Genomic DNA, 21,167 nt, shown 5'->3' on the forward strand with positions numbered 1-21,167 from the left:
TTAAGAATTTGAGTTTTGTTTGGAGCTAGTAGGGAAAGCTGGCCAAGCATGCATGGTCCTCCTTGAAGGCGGGATGGAAGCCCTGCCCATGCCCTATCTCCACAAATTAAGAACAAGCCCAGTTGGAGCACCTTGAGTTTATTGGTGGACGCTGAAAATGTTTTAGTGGTATGATTGCACCACTCTTCTGAGTTATAAGCCTTTTGTACAGGATTTGTCACATTCTGTTTTCCAATTCCCTTATAATAGAAATGGATGCAATAGGGAGCTTCGGAGGACCCCAGCAGATCCAATTCCTGGGGCTCCTCTGGTGCATGTTTTAATGTCTTTGCCCACACATCCCAGGTGTCACGTGGGCTAGGTCTCTTCCCCGTAGGGGATATTTGCTTGGAGATAGGGGTATCCCCACCAGGCACAAGGACAGGGGATTGTCCACACTGCCCATGGACAGGCACCATCAAGCTGTTAAAAGTTTTTCTTTTAAAAATAGTTTTACAAACTTTAAAATGCAAATATCTTCCGTTTCAGTCTCTGTAAAAAAATATACTTTAAAGGTAGATAATTATGTGCATGTGAAAGTTAATATTCTTGACATCTTTCTGGTTTGAAAATAAATAACTTCTTTATTTTGAACAGACACACACAATGAGTTTTATCCTGTACCACCTCCATACAGTGTAGCTACCTCTCTTCCTACGTACGATGAAGCAGAGAAGGCCAAAGCTGCAGCCATGGCAGCTGCTGCAGCTGAAGTTGCCCAGCGAGTAAGTGATACAGTTCTGCTGTATTTCAGTTTTGTGGAATATGTTAGGCTAATTATTTATAGCAATTGGGCCCATATTATGACCCATTACTGTAATAATGGTGGGTGGATAATATAAATATTTTGGATGTTTAGGCTTATATAGATAGTGTAAGTTAGTTGTAAAATACTATGACAAGCACATCATATTCAGTCTTTTGAGAGACATAGCTGTCTAAACAGCTTTAAAAGCCGAATGTTGCCCTGTTTTAATAGTTTATCTAGTATTTTGTTGACTTTTAATTAGGTATTCCCTACTAATGTTTGTAGAGTTATGCTGTTGTTTAGTGTTTTGGATGGTAGAAACAAAAGAATTACCATAGACCTTTAGAGAGAAAGGGAGAATTCCAACAGTCTGGAAGTGTCATGACCCCAAATCATGTAGATAGTTTTTAAAAGGAAAGGTTCCTCTTGTTTGATCTATGGAAACTTAAATACTGATGTTCAAAGAAATGTTCCAAGTACTTAAAACAAAAAAGCCCCTGCACAAGTTGTGGTAAACAGTAAATAGGCATTCAGTGTTTCTAGTTTTGTAAGAATTAACCTTAAGAAGAATACAGTCTTCAAAACTTCAAAAGATTGATGTCTGCAGTTAGTGATAAATGTTAGTTTTGTAAGCAAGTTTGTTATTTTCTCTCAAGTTTTGGAATGTGGAAGTTCTGCTTGGTAGTATTGACCATAATATACTATACCCAAAAAAGACTTCCAGTTCTTTCACTAAAAATCTTCTCCTTGAGATCAAAAGTGATTACATTTGATATACATTTAAAACCTTACTGGCTGCAGTGTGCTTGTGGCTGGAAAAAAGCCCTTTACTCACCCAGCAGGAGGTAGGTCCTTCCTGGACTGCTGCGCAGTGCTTACAGTGCACAACACTCACTTTAAGGTATGCACAGCTAAAGTTAAAGTGGATTTGTGTAACATCACCAGTGACAGTGTCACACAAATCTGTTTGGCTGAATTTAGGAGGAAACTATGGTTTTTGAATGGTTACTTGCCAAATTTTAGCAGTGAGGGGATGATCTCCATTGTAATATTTTATCTACTCTAACAGGAGCATGGATTCTCTGTAGTCTGTCCTTACTGCTTGTCACATAAGTAAAACTTTTGCTGAAATACTGGTCTGAATGAAACCCTTATTCTGAAATTACAAACTTGGAGCATTAACAACCCAAACCCTAACTTTTAGAGTACCTGTGACGCTGAAGGCAGGATGCGCAGCTCTTGCAAGGTTCTTGTTCTTACATCTAGAACCCATGAAGTGCAAACTTCAGACATACAAGCAATCTCCCTTGACAACTCAGTCTGGGGTTCAGCCAAGTGCAAGAATAAACCTAGCAAAACAAACAAAACCCCAAATCAAAACAAAAAGTATTTTTTGTCTTGTCATTTTAAGCTTTTATTTACTCCTTCTTACAAGTTCAGGTCGCTGTGACAGAAACTTCTTTTGCCCTTCCTCAAACAGTCTGCCCGGTTTTGGTCAATCCACAGATTTTTGAAAAATTAGTTTCCTCAGTTGATACATATAGCTTCAAATTTTGTAAATGCATGGAGATGGTCTTGCATGAAAATGTTTAGGCTGCTTGTAGCTCTGAAGGGGATGGGATGTAAGATGTGCTGTTCCCAGAGAACATTCTCAAATGTTCTGTATCAGAGTAGAATTACAGAACTAAAAGTAGGTACACCTTATGGCTGCTCTTCACTGCTTTCGGTGAAATCATTGAACCTGAGAAATAGCAATTGCTGGTGTGGCCTGAAGCAGTTTTATTATTCTTAGCCTTCAGTTAGAAGGGAAGGGGAAAGCCACTAGATCCAGCTGTCTTCAGTGATGGGCGGTGGGAAGAAACACCTGAACAGAGGCTGAGCCTCTGAACCTTACATGTTGTGGGAAGTCTGGTTTTGATTGAGCAAGCAGGTAACTGGCTCTGGCAGAGATCAGAGAGGATGTGTCTAAGTCAAAACAAGAAAAGGCAAGGATGAATGGAGAGCAATGGTATGGACAGAGTAGAAAGACTTAAATGACAAACAGAAGGGAAAAGGATAAACTGGGATTGGTGGAGAAAGGAACCCAAGTGGGGACAAAATGTAGTACTGGGAAAGGAGCTGAAGCTGGCATGTGAGAAAAGAAGAGCAGGGAGGGAAAAGGAATCTGGAGTTAAGAGGCAAGAGAGCTGGATACAGTGATGAACTGAAATATAAACTTTTTCACAGTCTGCTTTGCTAGAACATACCAGAGAACGTGACATTCAAGAACTACACGCTGACACCACAAGAATTTCACTGACTTATGAAAAATCAGTAGGAACATACTATCATTCCCCCAATGCAGAGATTGACTAAAAGGTTCTAGACTTATGGCAGTACTAAGTATCCGAAGTCTGCACAGTGTATCTGAAAGTCACATTCTTGCTGACTGCTGAAGAGCTCAAGTTTGGCAGTAATTCTGCTCAGTTTGCTTCTGTGGGTTTTTTTTCTTTTTTTTTTTTAAGCAAATGCATGCACACACACAAGCTGTATTAGAGAAACAGCATTAAGGTTGCAAAGTTGGGATTTGGGGGAAAAGTAAGAAATGCTGAAGCTGAGCTTCAGTTTTGTAGATGATATTAAAATTATGTGCCAGTGCAGTTTTAATTACTGCCATTTTAATTATCTTACCACGTGATGCTGCTGCAAAATCCCTACCTTATTTATTACCTCTGGACTTACACTGAGATAGACAAAGGCTGTGTAATAAAACTGTCTTAATGTGGCAGATGGTTGGAATAAGAAAGAAGGGTCTTGTTACAGTTTCAGTGGTGGTTTGCCATCTTTGGGGGAAGGCTTTAGCTCTGAATACCCATGGAAGAACAGATAAGTAACTTAATTATGTAACAGTAGTGCAAAGTTTGTTTTCTCACTTTCACAAGTGACAGCTGCAGCCATTACCTGACCTGCATGTTACACACTTTGCAAAACACAGACAAATGATGTAACATGTAGATTTTTCAGTTTTTATTTTCAGCCTTATGAAATTAGTGCTCTTACAAATGTGAACTCTGCTGTGTTCTGTGCTTCTGGTCTCTTCCGTGTAAACTGAGGATATATTGCCTCTACTGCAATAATGTGAACAGTTGGAAAAAGTTAAATGTTACTTTGAGTGATGTGTGAAGCTGATAATTTTCATGGTATTCTCCAAAGTGTGCAGTGAAGGTTACTAATCTATTCATTAAGCAAAAGAGAGGAAAATGACGTGAAAGGGCAGGACCCTTAATAAGCAGCTTTCATATTTTTTTCCCCAAATCATGTAGGGCACTTAAAAAAAAAAAAAAAGATCCTTAATGTGATCATATTAAATACTTCATCATAGGCCCTGTATTAACAGATAAAATGAACAATCCAAACTTAATATTTACTGAAACTTTCAGTAATTTTATAATTCTTTGTGTAGCTTGTCTTACAGGAATAGATTGTGTATAAACATGCATGCCTTTCAAATGCTCCCAGATGTCTCATTTCAACAAAGAAATTCTACTAGCCCTGTGTCATCAGTAGTGATAGCATTAGGTATCCTGGCTTTTTCTTTCCAAATTCTCAAGGTCAGTTTTGGAAGGTCAATTAAAATGGACAAAAATACTGCTAACAGTTTAATGACTTGTTTGTATATTGCAATGAATGGCTTTTACTTAATGCTTTTCAGTTGCATTTGTCTTATGTTTTTCTGTTTTTACATGCTTAGCACGCCCAGTTTAGGGAATCTAGGAGTCTGTTTGATGAAATATTCCTCAGTCGTCCAGAGGTATGGTATAGTTCTCTCTAGTTTAGACTTTGCTATGAATTTTCCTACTGGCAAACAAATGCTTCTGGGGTTAATTGTGCCTTTCCCCCCCCACTATTAATTTCTCCATATTGGTTCATATACTGAAGGTATAATTTATGGGGTTTATTAAGTAATTTAACCCTTTCCTCTGAAGTTTTTCTCTGTAAACATTGCATTGGGAAGAGTTATATCAGTTTAGTGGTTCTTTATTTGATTAAAGGTGGTTGTATGCCATGCTAGATTTCAGTTTGAAAAAAGCTAAAAAAACATTAAGGAGAAAAAACAGTCCTCCTCTTGCAGAGTACTACAGAGAGCACTGTAGTTTACAGGGAGTTAATAGATTCAACTTCAATAGATGCTGTGTACCATTGATGTTCTTTTGCTTAGAGAAGTTACTCTGTGTGACTTGCCATTTATGTTGATAATATAATTCACTGTTTAGATGTTTCTCTGGTCATAGGAACAATAAATTTTCTGTTCCTACAGATGTCAGCTTATTTAGAAAGCGAGAAATGCTGTCCATCTTCCTTAACTTGTCTAAATTAGTCAGAAATCAATGAGATACTGAAACAGTGTTAAATATCTTAACAGATTTGTGTGTGTTGTGTTACATACTTCTCATTAAAAAGAAAAATATAAATAAAATATATAATCTCATTCATAAAAGTGTCACAGAAGTATTTGATGAAAATATGTTTAAGCATCAGCGTAGAGGACAGTTGGTCTTCATTGCCCATTTTCACTCCTCAGTACATGATGGCAAACAATTTTATTTTGAAGAAAGACTAGGGCAATTGACACCAACCAGATCAAATGAGAGCACTGAAAGACAGCCAGTATTAGTGGGACTTGAGCAGTGGTCAGTTAGGGTTTTCTGTCTGCAGGACTGCTCATAAAACCTCATAATCCTAAATGATGTAGATATACGCTGATGTAATTTCTTAGTATTCTAAGTATTTAATTTCTTAAACACTCTCATAATTTTTGTATGCCAGTTTTTACAGACAGTAAAGAGAACTCAATTTCCCCTTTTTTTCTATGGAGTGTGATAAATTACTACTTGTTCACACTTAATACAACAGTGCTTTTTGCAAACGTCTGCTCTCATGTTCCTGAGCTGTACTTACTGACTTGTGCTTCTCACATGTGTAAACCTCAGAGAAGCCTCTGCTAAACTTGTTACTGTTATTGAACAAAATTTTCTTTTTTCTGAGGCAACTTTTTCATGGAGCATAATTCACTAATTGTTTTGGAAATACCAGTATTAAGTACAGTAGTTAGCAGACAGTTTAAAAAAAGCCCAAAATTATTATGTATGGGGTTTTGTGGACCTTGTGAAATTAAAATCGAAAGTACTTTTTTTTTGTTCCAACTTGAAAAAGGAACTTTTGTGGCATGCATTTTAGAGATAAATGCATTCAAATGCAGCTCTTTTTAAAATGCTTTTTCAGCCCTTCCTTCCCTCCCATCCCCTTCCTCTCAATCAGTCTTGTAGCTGCAGCAAAGTTGAGCTAAATAAATTAATGCTTTCTTAGTCGCTTAAGATGACCATTTAGAGACACCTGAAATTGTGGAGTTGAATTATAGCCCCTTAAGATTGTTGTTCAACTGGCTTTTTGTGCTTTCCTTGGAATTGTCTGTGTGAATAGCAGTGTTTTTAAAGTCAGTTATCTGATACAGTGTCTTGGTTAATTAATCTGAAATACAGAGCACAGCTGGAATTTCACAGCCATGTTACTAAGGGTGATGCTGACTGCTCTGAGTTGGTACAGCAGTCATTCGAGCACATTTTTAACCTAATTGCCATACCTTGGTAAATTATTTTGCTCTGTTGACAAAGGGGAGCATGTGACCAAGCTTTAGACCACTGTGCTTGTTTAATGCCCTTTCAGTCATAAACATTATTTCTGTAGTAAGTGCTTGTGGGTGAAACAGCCAAGTAAATTTCAATTGAATTGATCTCTCTTGATTTCATTTGTTTTTATAGGTAATTTCTTATATCAGTTCCAATACATTATGTTAAATAGGAGCAAAAATTAGGAAAAGAATGTTACATGTGCTTCTGTTTAGACCATATTACTGCTGCTAGTGACAGCATTATTTAACTTGTGTCATCCTGCATTGTTTTGATGTTACTCATTTAAGAATAAAAATGGTGTTTGATTGGTCTTAGTTTTCATTAGGCTCTTTAGGAAGTGCTGTCATTGTGAAAACTTTTGTGTTTGCCAGGCTACAGCTGAAGCAATGTTTCACCTGTGCATAGAACTGCATATATAATATCTGCCAAGTTCTGTTGAAAATCGAGTGCTGAGAAGCAAAGCAACTCTCCCTTTCAGTATTTTAAGGTCCAGCATTTTGACACAATGGGAGAAATCTTTGGGTCGTTTTGACTGACATTTGTTTGCTTTGTTTGACTTCAAGTACTGTGCTTTTTGAGCTTAGAAGCCTTTTAGACACTTCTAATGTCCTCGCGCCCTCTAGTGACTCTGGAGGTGTTCTTTGCCTTGCTTACGTTTTGCTGTGGGTTATAAAATTTGTTAGTGCAATGCTGTTGCATCAACACTTGATTTTAAGATACTAACCTTATTCTATCACCTATTTTATATTTAGGGAATTATTAGAAGACCTTTCCAGCAGGAAAACTATAGACCATACTGTGTGATGACTTTTCAAAAAAATATTTAGTAGTTTGGCTACATGTCAAGATAGTTACAGTAAAAAAAAGAATTATGTCGGTTTTGATTGTTGAAGTACTAATCTGAAATAATTCTAGCTTCATTTAAGATGAATAGACAGTATATACATATCTTCTACAGAAACTTTTACAGAAAATTTGGGCTCTGTCTATATAAGCAACAAATAAGACTTGTTTTATAGTTATAAATTATTTTTTTAAAACTTCCTTTATGTGGACATGTTACAGAAATGTTAATTTTCTTCTAGCTTTAGAAACATGATTAATACTTTATCCTATAGGTAGTTATTCTAAACTTTTCACTAAATTATCACTAACCTGTAAATCCAGGAAGAAGAGTATCCACCACGGGATGATTTCAGTGATGCAGATCAGCTTAGAGTTGGCAATGATGGCATCTTCATGTTGGCATTTTTCAGTAAGTTATCTTGTATCCCAGACCTACTGAGGTATATATTAATTGTACCTTTTTTCTATGGACTATAAAAGAGAGCTGTGATAAATTGCATTAATGTACTGTAATGAACAGATTTTTCTGACTGTGCACAGATATAAACACTTCCTGTTCCAGATACAGCAAATACCCTGCCTTTTTTTTGGTGGCATCTGTCACAGATAAGGGGATAAAGCAAAGTCATAGTAAATGCTTGAAGGTCTAGCACTGGAAATTCTATCATCTTCTAGTTGGACCACCAGCTTGAATTAAAGGCCAGGTCATGGTAATCTGGCAATTGATTTTTTACTAGAAAAAAATTGAGAGAGGTGTGCTGTGTAAAAGTTGCTAATGTTAGCATAATGAATTAAACAGCCGTGGATGGATTTTTGGAACAAATCCAACCATACTCATTTTCAGGTTGAACTAACCACTGTCATATAAAAATGTGTTGTCTTCAGGTAACCTCTGATTGCGAGCCCTCCTGTAGCTCTTCATCATGTACTGTGTGCACACTGTGCACGTCTTGTAACTTGTGTACTGCATTCAGCAAAGTTAGATTTAGCAACTAGAAGCTGTTTCTACAAGGAAGCTGTGTTAGTTTTACCAATTACTTATTTCTTTCTAATTTCTGAGGATTTTTTCCCTTTCTGAAATAAATGTATTTGGCACTCTGGATGGAAGCTTGGTATTGGGGATATATCTGTTCTGCTGAGAATTCATCAGGATTAAAGCTGATTGATTATCCACTGAAATGTCCATGTCTTTCAACCTAGGTTTCATACTAGTTCTTTCTTCTGTAATCTTTTTTGCAATCTCTTTAACTGTTACAGATGCAGATTACCATGCTTTCACAGAAGGTTTTTTTCATGTTGGTGTGTGATGTACTGGGACAATGTGGTGTTTGCATCTTGGGGTAAAAATATGTGTCTGCCTCACATAGCAAATCTATAAAGACACAGGGTAGTGAGTTCTGTAGTCTGACCTCTTTCTGTGTGGGAGCATGGAAAGAGTATATTCTTGGGGGCAAGGGGACGTGTGTCTTCATTTTTCTTTTTCCCCTTTTTTTCCTCTCCCTTTTCTATGTGCTGTAACTTTTTGTGTTTAAGCGATTTAGGTCCTTCATTGTGTGAACTTGTTCTTGCTTTTAAATTCTGATTCAGGCCTTCATTGGCACTGCACTTGGAGGTCAAGGGGATTGTTGGCTTTAATATGTCAGTCCTTTAAGTCACAGTTGTCCAAAATTGCGTTTGCAGAACCTTGTGTCCACCTTCAAGAATGCAAGTGTGTATTTGGATTAACTGGCAACTTTCTCTTCAAATATGTATTTAGCTGAGTCTGACTGCACAGAGCAGTACTCTTCCACATTGGACAAAAATACTCCGTAGATCATAATTTTTCTTGATTGTTCTGAGACTATTTTATTGCAAACTTTGCTTGCCTATGAAGGAAAAGCATAAAATGAATGCTTACACATTGTAAGGTATTTATGCAAGTGTGTGTTTAATTGGGATGTGTTGGTTATTATGGATACTGGTTACATGGGGAAATTGATAAACTTTACTTGCTGTTTGTGCTCAGAGTACGAGGAGTTCACAAAAACAGTCATAGATAGTAATAGACCTATAATGTTAGTTTTTAGTAGTTTTTCTTAGGAAATTGGAGAATTAAATGAAAAATGAGCTTAACACAATGAGGATATGTTGTATATAGTGGGTCATGTATTCATGTTTGTCCAATAAGGAGATTAAAGTCTCCAGAAAGCTAATGTGTGTAGATTTAAGAGAGCTGTAATTAAAATGAAATATACAGTAAGGCTATCTTTTGGGCTTTTTTCCAGGGTGGGATAACTTTAAATGCTGCAAGTAGAGGCGGAAGATCACAGAAAGCCTCAAATAAATTCCCTCAAATAGTTAAAATGTAGGAGAACTGTATCAGGGACTGTTCTCTATGAAAGGAGAGGGAACGAAAGGCTTGTTCTAATTGTCCTCTCCCACCTCCTCCCCTGACGGTCGAGTACAGCGTTGGAGATCTTGGGGATGGAAGTGGGAGCAGATGGCTTTGTTTTAAGTATAAGAGTAAGTTAGCATTCTTTAATTTCATTTTATTCAAGTGAAATGTAATAAAATAAACTTTTTACTGAGCTTACCTGCATATTTCAATCACTTAGTGATATGTAGCCACCATCTAGTGGTAGCTGCCCACGTTGCATAAAATTGCTGTCTCGAGGCCATCTCGTGGCCAGATCTGTTTCTTGTTTGTTGGGGAGTTTTGGTTATTCTAGGAGTCTGGCGCATGCCAGTTACAGGCCTGTTTCCCATCTAAGCTATAGAGTGTTGTTCTGTTTAGCAGAACTAAAAGAATGAGACAATACACACTAAAGAAGAGAAGTCTTTTGCATGAAGAGGTGGGGTTTTTTTGCTTGGTGCAGAAACTTGGTGAAAAAATTTGGAAAACAACCTGTTTTATTTCTAATGGGAAAATTGTGTTTCAAGAAATTGGTGTTGCTCTTGAAGTCTGTGATTATGTTGGTGATCTGTCTAATGATCAGGGCTGATGTCTATCAGCTTCTCATTTTGAGGGAAATGAATATATATGTATATATATATGAATATATTAATTTTGCTATGAATGCAAAATGGAAAAAAAATTGCTATCAGACCACTTCATGTGTTTTTTATTATGTATTTTTAAGTCAGCTGTGCCTTATGTAGCATAGTAGAAATTTTTCAGAATGCAAGAGGAAGTTATTAGTAGGTGAGTTTCTCAGTATTTTTTTTTAATGCACAAAAAAAGGGAGGAATTTTTGAGCTGTTTCTTTCCATTTTGAACCAGCTATAATTGTGGTAGAGCAAGTAACTGTCATGACCAAAGGGTTTGGTTTTCATGCTTAATCTGCCTTTAGTGGAAGTCTTTTGACTTATGATAAACTCATCCTGGTACTTAATCTGAAGAAGGTTCTTTTGGACATTAATAAAAGGCTTATATGGTTTTCCTTTATATTTAAGGAATGCTTTAGACCCAACCTTTTTTCCTGTGGGCCCCAAGAGGAATTGTGGAGCTTGTCTCAATTCTTTGAAACCATGTAAGGGAGTTTTGGATTGTCCTTACAACATAGAAAAATGAATTTGAACTTCACAGATGGGTTAATAAGGAGGAAAAAATGGAGAAAAGTGTTCAGTAGTACAACCGAAACTTAAATTCTCATACAGAAATCTGACCTGTTCTTTTTGAACATCTGGCCTGTTTAAGCACTCTGTACAACTCACAGCAATAAAATCTTGTTTTACAGGGAAATGTAAATGTTGTCCTAAACACTGTATTTGAACAGAAAATAACCATACCAAAGTTTTGCAAATTAATGTTCATATAGTTTTCAAACTGTTAGGTGCCTCAAACAGTCCATAAACTGCACACAAGCTGGGGGATACCTACTTTGGGGGTTTCGGTTGGGCACAAGTTGGAAGGCAGTGTTGTAGCACAAGGTCAGGGTGAGCACAGCCTCCTGGTGTATGCTTCCTGAGGAGGAGTAGGCATGGCTGAATTTCCCATGGAGGATTCCTCTGTGTTACTTTATGCCTGTATATACTTCTGTATGCCTGCATCAGAAATGTTATGCAGGTTTCCCTTAGTCATGCAAGAGAAGCTGCGGGGAAGTCACTTCATTAAAATGTTAAATGTTGGAGGGAGATAGAGGAACTGTTTTGAGTGCTTATTTCTCTCTGGTTATTAGGGGAGGCAGATTGATCTTCATACACAATCACCTAACTTCTTTCTTACTGTAGAAACAATCTGACTTACATAGTTTTTCTGTATGCATTAGATATAATACAAAACAATTGGAATGAGGAAGCTTCTAGTTGGGTAGTAAGAAAAACATAGTAACAAGGGTAATGAAGAAGTAGGAATAAATTGCCAAGGAATGTTTCTGAACATTAACCACTGAGAAAAAAAAAATTCTGTTTTCTGTGGAAACTGCTAGTGATCATCATCAGTATATAGGTGAACCGTCAGGCTGGAGCAAAGATGTGTCCCAGTTAATGAATGGAACAAATTGTATGCAGGAATGGGAAGAACAGTTCCTAGTGGCACATGAAGATCTGGAGAGGATTATTTATTGCAGTATGCTTAGTAAGTCTAGGCCAGGTATAAAGCATTAAGCTCTTTGGTGTTTGCTATATATTAAAATAGTAAATGAACAAATAAATTCTGGAATGAAGACTGCAACTGAGCATAGTTGCTTTTTGTATGTGTAGTTGCCATTATAATCTTATTACAGGCTTAAGCCATGGCTAAAATTTGGAACATAAGGCTTTAGATCAGTTTTGCTGGCTTCTTTTCATGACACTGAATATAAACTTAAAACAAGTGATTAATGTGTAGCTGTGGAAAGCTAAGCAAAAAAGATCAGCAGGTGAAGTGCTAGAGCAACTGGGGAAAAATCACAGTGTAGTGTGCTTGTCATTATCATTTCATATGATGTATTTCAGTATGAACAATTCAAAAGTCATGTACTTTGTATTTTGGCTGGAATTATCTTACCGAAAACCTTAAGGAGAAATACAGCATAAATGTAGGCACTGCACTGGATCAAGACCACTCTTTATTAAAAAAAAACACCTTTAGTCCAACCCTCCTCCTCCCAAAAAGCAGTTTCTTATGTGTTTCATTATGAGTTTTGTTGTCATGAGGCAGCAATGCTAATGTTTGCTTTTTTAATGTGAATTACATTAATACAGACTTACTCTCTCCTCTTGTCATCACCTTAGGAGTTATAACATTCAAAACCCAGACTTTTTATCAGTTCCACTTGTCTGAATGGTGCTAGAGTATCAAAAGTGGACTCTAAAATCATTATGCCAGTGTAGTCAGCATGAGTTTCATCTAAATGTCTGAAATTTATTAAAGGAAAGTTGACAATAATTGAAAGCTGGGCTCAAGTAGGAATGTAATCACTTTTGGGATAGAAAACAATTCTTGTTGCAGTGGTTTGATTTGCAGCAGAGATCTACAGGATGCACACAAAACCTGGCTGCATGAAGAGGATGGGCAAGCAGAAGTTCAGAGTTAGAGGGGAAGTCATTATGTGGTTGTAGCAGCTTATTAGATGCTTTCCCCTCATTTTTAGGAATGACTTTCCTTATGATAGCATGTATTAGTGTCAAGGCAGGTACACTGTGTGGGAATGTCATGGAAGCTAATATGGTATGAAGGATGAAGTCATCTCTTGAACAGCTGAGCAGTGTCATTTACATTTCACAAAGTGAGTGGATGCAGAAAAATAGTGGAGGATAGCATTTGTTACAGCAAGGAACTTGTACAATGAGTTAGTTATTTCTAGTAGATAGAGAAGGAAGTTGGTAATTCTAGAGAAATTAGTACATAATTCCTTTTACTGGTCACTCCCCTCACCAGTCTATTTTCTCCCTCATTGAGTTTGATGGGTGAACTTGTGCTGAGGCTTCTCTATGGCCACATAGGGATGAAAATTATGAACAACTTTCATTGCAATAATAAGTTGAGACAGGAATTAACTGCAGTAACTTCTACCAGATGCAGTGTAAGCTGTAAAGCTCAGAACTTGCATGGCTGACAGAAGATACACATGGATGCACATTGTGGAAAAAGATATACAGATAAGCAAATGAGGCTGATCTTGATGTAGAGGAAAGCAATTGGAAGGAATTGTAGTCTGCTCAGAAGCTGGAGATGCATTTCTGAAAGCAAATAATGTATTTTGACCAGAGTGAGTCAAGGAGAATGATTTTCAGAGTAGCAGTAGGACGTGGGATGTGAGAGAGAAGTAATGGGAAAGATGGAAAACACGTATAGATTATTGTTGCCCATCTTAAATTTATTAAAATGATGCAACGCCAAGGCAGTGTTGGGAGAATCTCCTTAATACATTGCCTGAGTTTTAGAGAGGTGGAAGTAACATGTTCCTTATTCTGCTGAAGACACAAAGTTTTGATTAGGTCCTCACTGTACAAGTTTTCTAGCACATGGTTACAGATAAAAACTTAAATAATGAGATTTTTCTTCTGTATATAACTCAGTTTTATTGGAATGTGTGAACTTGCATAGTTTACAACTTTCATAAGGTTTATATTTTTTCTCCTGGCATTAACTGCTCATGTAACTTGATGGAACAGCAGACTGATTAAAGAGAAAAAAACCCTTACTGTGAACAAGACTGGAACATTTTGATGCCTTTACTTTCAAGAGTTACCTTGATGTTAAATATCCATCAAATACCTATGCAGTCACTGTGGATTCCATTTTGAGTATTCCTTTAGTTCAGACTGAAAGTAGGGTAAAATGGTCAGTGTTCATCTTTAATTATAAAAACCAAATTTTTCCCCTCCTATATTTATGATTGGGAAATCTCTAACTTTTATAATACATTTACAAATGAGTTGAAGTAATTTAAAAAAATATCTATTAAAATTGTATATATTCTGAGAATTCCTCTAGTCCTCATAGACCATTAGAAACATGTCAATCCTGTGTCCTTTTTAACATAGGTAACTTGTCTTTGGAACCATAATCAAAGTCACCCTTTGTAGCTTGAGTAGTGGGGAGAAATAACATTGAGCTCTTATGCTGAGACAGGATCAGAGAATGCATTGAATAAGGAGCATTTGAAATCTGTTACTGTTAAAAGATGGTGGGTTTGGAGAGCTTGCTTAAAATAGGGAAATCAAAACAGTTTATATAGGCTCCCTTAAATATAAAGGTGTCTTGGAAAGATAGATAAATGTTAGGGTCCCAATGTTGTTCTGCAGGTGTTTTTTTAGGGCTTTGGTTTTTTTTTTTTTAGGATTTTGGTTTTTTCCTCTGCATATGCCAGTTTGGATCAGCATCTGTTCAAAGTTGTGTGTGTTTTCTTTTTTTTTAAAATTTTTTTAAAATTTTTTTCATTTTGTTTTTTTGGGGTCCTTTTAGATTAGTAATTTGTATAAAAGTAAGAATTCTTGTTGCCACTGTCTGTTACCCAGGTGTCTGACCAAAGCAATATTTCAAAATTTCAAAAAAGCGAAATTTTTTTTTTTGCTTTCAAAAAAGCAAAATTTCTCACTTGTACTAAATGACCATGTTGATGTGAAGCCTTCCAAAACTTCTCTTGGAACTTCAGTTTCCTTACAGTTCATGGAATCCTGCTGCAGTTTTACAGACTAATTTTGTGAGCATATCATTGCATCTTCATGTGGATTTTTGGAAGAATTGTAAGAAGGTTTTAAAGTATAAGAATAGTTGTTTTTTATAGATAGTACTTCAAAGTGCTTTAATTAAAGAAAACTATTGACCAATTTTCTGTTCCTAGTTCTTGTTCAAACTTTAACTGAAGAGACAGACTTATTTTTCCTGTCATGATTTAATGTCTACATTTGATGTAGCTAAGTTTGGGATTTTAAACATGAAGGATTTGTGGGCAGGGGTTTTGTTCCCCTCTGCCCCATTTCCATTCCTGTTTCCACCCTCTGTGATTCTTGTGTTTACTGTGGAGTTCCCTAATATTTTCAATTTTCCACTGTCATGTCTTCTCCAGAATTCCTGAGTGCCTTCTTCTACCAGCTCCTCCAGCTTTTCTGTTTGGTGGTTTTCTTTTTATATGCCCTCACTGATTCCCAAGCTGGGACATTCCCCTAACTGTGAATGCTCACACTCTGATGTAATGTATGCAACCTGAAGTCAATACAGATGATGCTGATGCTGATTGCCAAGTACATCTGCAGATATGAAAATTTAAGTTGTTAAACTGGGGGTTGTATAAAAGTGTTAATTGAAGCAGCAGTGGTAGTTATGCTCAATGTCCTTTTTTGTTCATTGATTTCTTAAACTTCTGCGTAAAACTTCCAAGGCTTCTGTTGTCTTATGAATATAGATCTAAAAGAGAAGACATGAATATAGATCTGAAGGAGACCCATGAAACATCAGCTTCTCAACTTATCTTCCTTCCTATCCTATGTTTACAGAGCAAGAGTGGATAGTTTTATTCCGTTCGATCCAAACTGGATAAAGTTGATACATGCACGTATGTGTGCATATAACTGTGTTTTTGGTTATAAAAGTGTAGCAAGGGTGGTTCTTTGTTTTAATCCAAATCTTGTATGTTATAGTCCTTTTTGTGAATTTACCCTTCATGTCCAGTATAATCTGTTTAGGTGTCTACTGCAGTGCAATACTTTCTTTTATGTTGGATTTTTGCTTGTGTAAAGTAGTAGGTTCCAGCCTGTTTACCATTTGCTTTGTCATTAAGTGACTATACCATGGGGAATGTCTGGGTTCAAAGTCAATCTCTGAAAGGCTGAATTACCGGAAGGGAATTAACTGACTGTGTAAGCATGTCCTTAGTAGTTTAAAAGTGAAATTACTGTTAAGTCTGTTTGCTTAGCTATACAGATTAACAGAAGCTACTGTTTCTTTTATTTTATAGTGGCGTTTATTTTCAACTGGATTGGCTTTTGTTTATCCTTCTGTATAACAAATACCATAGCTGGAAGGTATGGTGCAATCTGTGGATTTGGTCTCTCCCTGATCAAATGGATTCTCATTGTACGGGTATGTTTCTTGATTCACACTGTACAGACTCTGTAGAACAAACCCATAACAATTTATTCAAGGATATAATAAGGGAATTAAAAATAAGTATTTTTACTTTTTTTACCTGACATAGCATTTGATGTTCACATTTCCACTAAAATAAATGCAGAATGACTCATTCCTTGCACAGGTATTTAAAAATCTACAGAAAAAGTGGAGCAAGTACCTAAAATATCACTGGTATTACAGTGTCCTGTATAAAAGATTTATAAATGTCTTGGTCTGTTGGGACGGAAATATAAGAAAGCATTTCTTCCTTGTATTTGATTTTTTTATTCCTTTTAAGATACATATGGGATCAAATCCAACTTGAATATTAAGTTAGTCACATTTTTACCATCTTAAATGCTTGATTCTTGATGTTTTCACTGCAAAACTAGATACTTTTCCAAAAGCTATATTAGCCAAAAGCAAGTTATGTAGCTAAGTGTGGATGCTAGATGAAATGTAATGCTGCTTTCTGAACTTGAATTCTATATATCTGTGAGACACAACATTTAAAATCTCATCCCTTTTTATGAAGAAAAAGATCTTGGATAACCTAGATAACTTCTATGTTCTGCCATCCATGACTCTTTAAAATTTTTTTTTCCTGTTTGTGTGTGTGTTAGTGACTTGATTTGATTTTAGCACAATAGTAAAAAAGTTGCAGAAAGATTGCATGGTCCTTCCTGGACATGTACTGCATCCTTCTTAGAGCTTTTTTTAATGTGCTTTTTCCTCATTCAGAGCAGGGGAATGCTGCTGGACCAGATGTGATTCTGGTGTATTTGTTGGAATTCAGGGGCTGAGATGGAATTTATCTTAATGGAGAGAAAAGACATAAATTTTTCAACTATGCATTCATTGGGGATATTTTCAGCTTCCCTTAAGGCATGCTAAACAGAGGGCAGAACTTGCTCATTATGTCAGCTTTATTATTCCTCTCTGCTGGAAAATGTGCTCAAAACAAACATAAAAATTAATATGTAATAAACTTCCTTGTAGAATGACTGTGTTCTAGACTATAATTAAATTATTGTATGCAATCCACTACTAATTCAAAAATATTAGAGCTGGCCGATTCCAAGACCTCAGGGGTGGGGTTTTTTCATAGTGAAGATCATCTTGTTGCTCTGTTGTTTCCCTTCCTAGAGACAAGAGCAGAAAGCCCATGAGGTGTGTGTTGAAAGCCATTTTAATGGTGACACACAAGCAGGCCTCTGTGCACCAAATTGTTCTGTTCCTTTCTTTCAAGCTCTTCCGAAGGTCTGTGTCACCCTTTTTCACTCAGGTTCAGTAGTACAAAACTTTTTAGTGTCTAAACAGCCTGAATTCACATATGCTTGATCTGTATCAGTTTTTACTGGGGAAAAGGAAGAGCAGGGGGAGCAAAAGCACAGTTTTACTATTGGGGAAATTCTGCACCCATGGCTGTTTCGGCCTGAGGAGAGTAAGGCACATGGGGAAGTATTTGATTACTGGTTTTAGTAAATTTTCTTTCCAGTTAAATGAAATCGTAACTTTTCAAAAAGTGTATTGATGTGTGTGTATATATATATATACACACATAGATGATGTTGAATTGAAAATACTGACTAACAAGTGAGATGGGATCATTGTCAATGTGTTGTCAATATCCTAGGAATAGAGTATTAATATAGGGATAATGTAAATAGCAATTCTTTAGTTCAACTTAGCAATTCTGTTCTATTTTTTTCTTTGATGATAGAACTGAAGAGTATATAAGATTAAGCCCTCCAAGAATTCACATGATTTGGCTTTATTCTGGAAAAAACATGTGGATTAACTGAAGAAAAAAGCCAGCTATACCTAGAGTTCTTTAAATGTATTGGATTTTTATCTTGTTGCATATGTGACCCAGTATCTTTGTTTGGTTGATTTTGGTGGTGGGTTTTTTTTTTTTTTTTTTTTGGTTGTTGCTGTTGTTTTGTTGGTTTTGTGGGCATTCTTTTGTTCATGCAGGGTTTTTTATTTCTCCCCCACTACTTCTTGGTTGATATACTGAAATGTCCTAGAAAGGGCAAATGGGAAGTACTGTCAGGATGCAGTAAACATAATGAATGATAGCAGGGTGGAAGTGTATGGAAAGTGTGCAGAGCTGCTAAGTAGGTTATTTTATTCCTTCTGGCAACTCTTCACACATGTCCCCATTTCTACTTTTTGTGTGGGTTTTAGAGACATTTGATTAGCCTTTTTATCAGTGAAGCATGAAGTCTGGAGTCTGGTAAAGGCACAGATACCTGTCTCCAGTACGATCACACCCTGCCCTCCAGCTGCCTCCCACATCACAGGGAGGACAAAACTGCCTGCCGTGGTCACTTGCAGGAACAGTTGAAATGGCACTTCAGGGTTCATTTGGTTGCGTTCAGCTCGCTGCTGGGAACTGAATGCTGGTTTGAAAATGAAAAGACTTTAATGAGTTGGGGGTCTTTATGGGGCTGGTATTCGTGGCAACGATTAACAGTAGGGGGTATACAGAGGGTCAAAAGCTCTTCTTTTGTGGGGTCAGCAGAACATCCCTGTCTGATAAGATTAAACTAATGTGGCTTTTCGTGTTAATATCTAAAGCAGCAGGCTGCTGTAATGTGTTTGGCATGGCAGGCATGGGGGGAAAAAAGAAAAATCGACAAGTGGTGATTCATTATAATAAAAAACATTGGATTACTGGCAATAATACAAGTGCCTTTTTAATATATATATTTTTATGTAGGTACACACACACATTTTTTAGATATTTTAAATGACTTTGCCACAAACCAACTGATACTAGAAGTGTTTTGTGTATTAAACTGCTGCACAAATACTAGTTTTGCTTTTTAGTAGGATACATTACTTTTATTTAAATTTGCGTTTTTCCTCTGTGCTTTCTCTATTTGCATTAAATATGTCTTAGTCATCTATCTTACTGCAGCTAAGCCTCATGTATGAATTTCAGTTTTCAGATTATTTTACTGGATATTTCAATGGGCAGTACTGGCTTTGGTGGATATTTCTCGTACTTGGTAAGTGGCAGGTGAATTAATTTCTGTTTTGATGTGGAAGTACTCAGAGATGAATCATGTCATTGTAAGTAAGAGTTTCGTCACATGTTTAGCTGCTGATAGTTTTGTGCGTTGTTTTGATTTCCGTAGTATTCATGAAGTTATTGGTTACCATAGTAGTGTTATTGTGTGAACTATGGACTATTCAAATACACTTCAGCTCAAAAAATTTTCTTCTGCATAAGTGATTATGTGTAAAATGGAGACTTGTAATTTTAAGAAATAGGACTGAACCCAGGAAGGTGGAGTCTGCTGTCTTGTGCACAGGTCACAAAACGTCCTTTTTGAGTCCTTTGAAATGCAAACTGCATCAGCAGTTGCTCAGTAGGATGAGAGAATGGCTTCATGCTTGCTGATCACAGTGGTCCCATGATCTCAGCTTTCTCTTAAGAGCTCTGCCTGCCCATGTTCAAAGTCTTATGCACATCAAATTCTGCTCTTCTGTTTGTTTGTAATGAAGGCATACCAAACCCCAACCACTATATTTTTTTTTCCAACTGTGGATTTTGTAATTTGAATATGGAATCTGGAATGATTTTCTTTTACAGAAGTGAATGCTGCTATTTATTTTAATTTCTGTTTCCAGCTCTGGAAGCATGCTAAACTGTTGCTGGTTCAGTAGGTGGCACTCTTCCCTTTGAGTCAATTGATGCAAGTGGCTAACAGCAAATGATAGAATGAAGTGTTGAGTAAATTAAGAAAAAACACCAATTCTGAGATCTTGACTGTTTGTGACTTGCTGTTTATCTTGCAAGAAATGCCAAAAGTCTTAAACAACATTACCTAAAACTTTCTCTATCTGCCTTTTAGTGTTCAAGGGCATTCATCAGACTTTCTAATGCTCACCTTGCTCTGCTGTCGTGCACTTGGTTGCTTGAAATATGTAGAAACTGCAAATGTTTAACACATCACAGCATTGGTCCCTTGAATGTTTTTGTATTGTTTGAGGTTACTATATTGAAGTAGGTGAAATGACTCTCTGCAGGCACAGACAGACATTGAAGTGAAATGACTTTGCAGGCACAAACATCTCCAGATAAGTCTTTAATTAAAACCAAGCCCTGTGGTGCCTGAGACTGAGGTTTTACACCTTTTTTCACTAGGATGAAATTAGTGTTCTTCCCCTAGCACTCCCCCCACCCCCGCATGTCTATGGAAAAAGCTGTAGTTTTTATTTTACTAGTCTTTTGCACATGTTCAGGAAGTAGCTCACTTTAATTTGGGATAACCTTATTTTTGGTCTGATGTGTCTGAGGATTTTTTATTTTTTCTTTAAATCACAAAGTTTATAGTATGCCTTGGAATAAAAGTCACTCTGAGGCATACAGTGTGCATCCGACAGTCAGCATTCCCTTATGTATGTTTTGCATGAAATATACCAACAATGTTTTTAAGCTGATGAAGTGGCTGTATGGGATTGCTAGGACGCCACAGAAGGATTCAACCCAAAAAAGCTATTATCAGGACACGGAGGAGTATTATCATGTCATAGGAACACTGCCAACCAGATCTGTATTTTGTTGTTTTCAATAACCTTCCCTTAGAGCACACAAAGTAGTATGTCCAGCAACTCTCCAGAAATGCATGAGGTGGAGCCTTTCTTTTGCATAGTGCTTTGACACCCTTGAGCCCACTTACTGCTGTCTTCTCTCTTCTGGTGTTCACTGATCTGTTTTTGCTCGCTCTCCTTCTTTCAGCATCTGGAAAGATCCGCTTCTGTGTCGCGGAAAAGCAAAGTGGTCTAATTCCAAAGAGCTGTCATGTACTGTGAAAAAATTGGAGAGAGACAATTC

The 21,167-nt window shown here is 36.8% G+C and overlaps 1 protein-coding gene across 1 annotated transcript in view; it reads left to right on the forward strand.

Moving 5' to 3' along the window:
• NDFIP2 (Nedd4 family interacting protein 2) overlaps positions 1-21,167 on the forward strand; it is a 47,130-nt gene that overhangs the window by 21,207 nt on the left and 4,756 nt on the right. The window contains exons 3-6 of the mRNA XM_082277427.1: positions 637-764; positions 7,624-7,711; positions 16,164-16,288; positions 19,269-19,335. Coding sequence (XP_082133553.1) covers positions 637-764; positions 7,624-7,711; positions 16,164-16,288; positions 19,269-19,335 — 408 coding nt within the window. The remainder of the gene's footprint in view (positions 1-636; positions 765-7,623; positions 7,712-16,163; positions 16,289-19,268; positions 19,336-21,167) is intronic.

The sequence above is a fragment of the Coloeus monedula genome (genome assembly GCF_965178545.1).
Source record: "Coloeus monedula genome assembly, chromosome: 3".
NCBI lineage: Eukaryota > Metazoa > Chordata > Aves > Passeriformes > Corvidae > Coloeus > Coloeus monedula.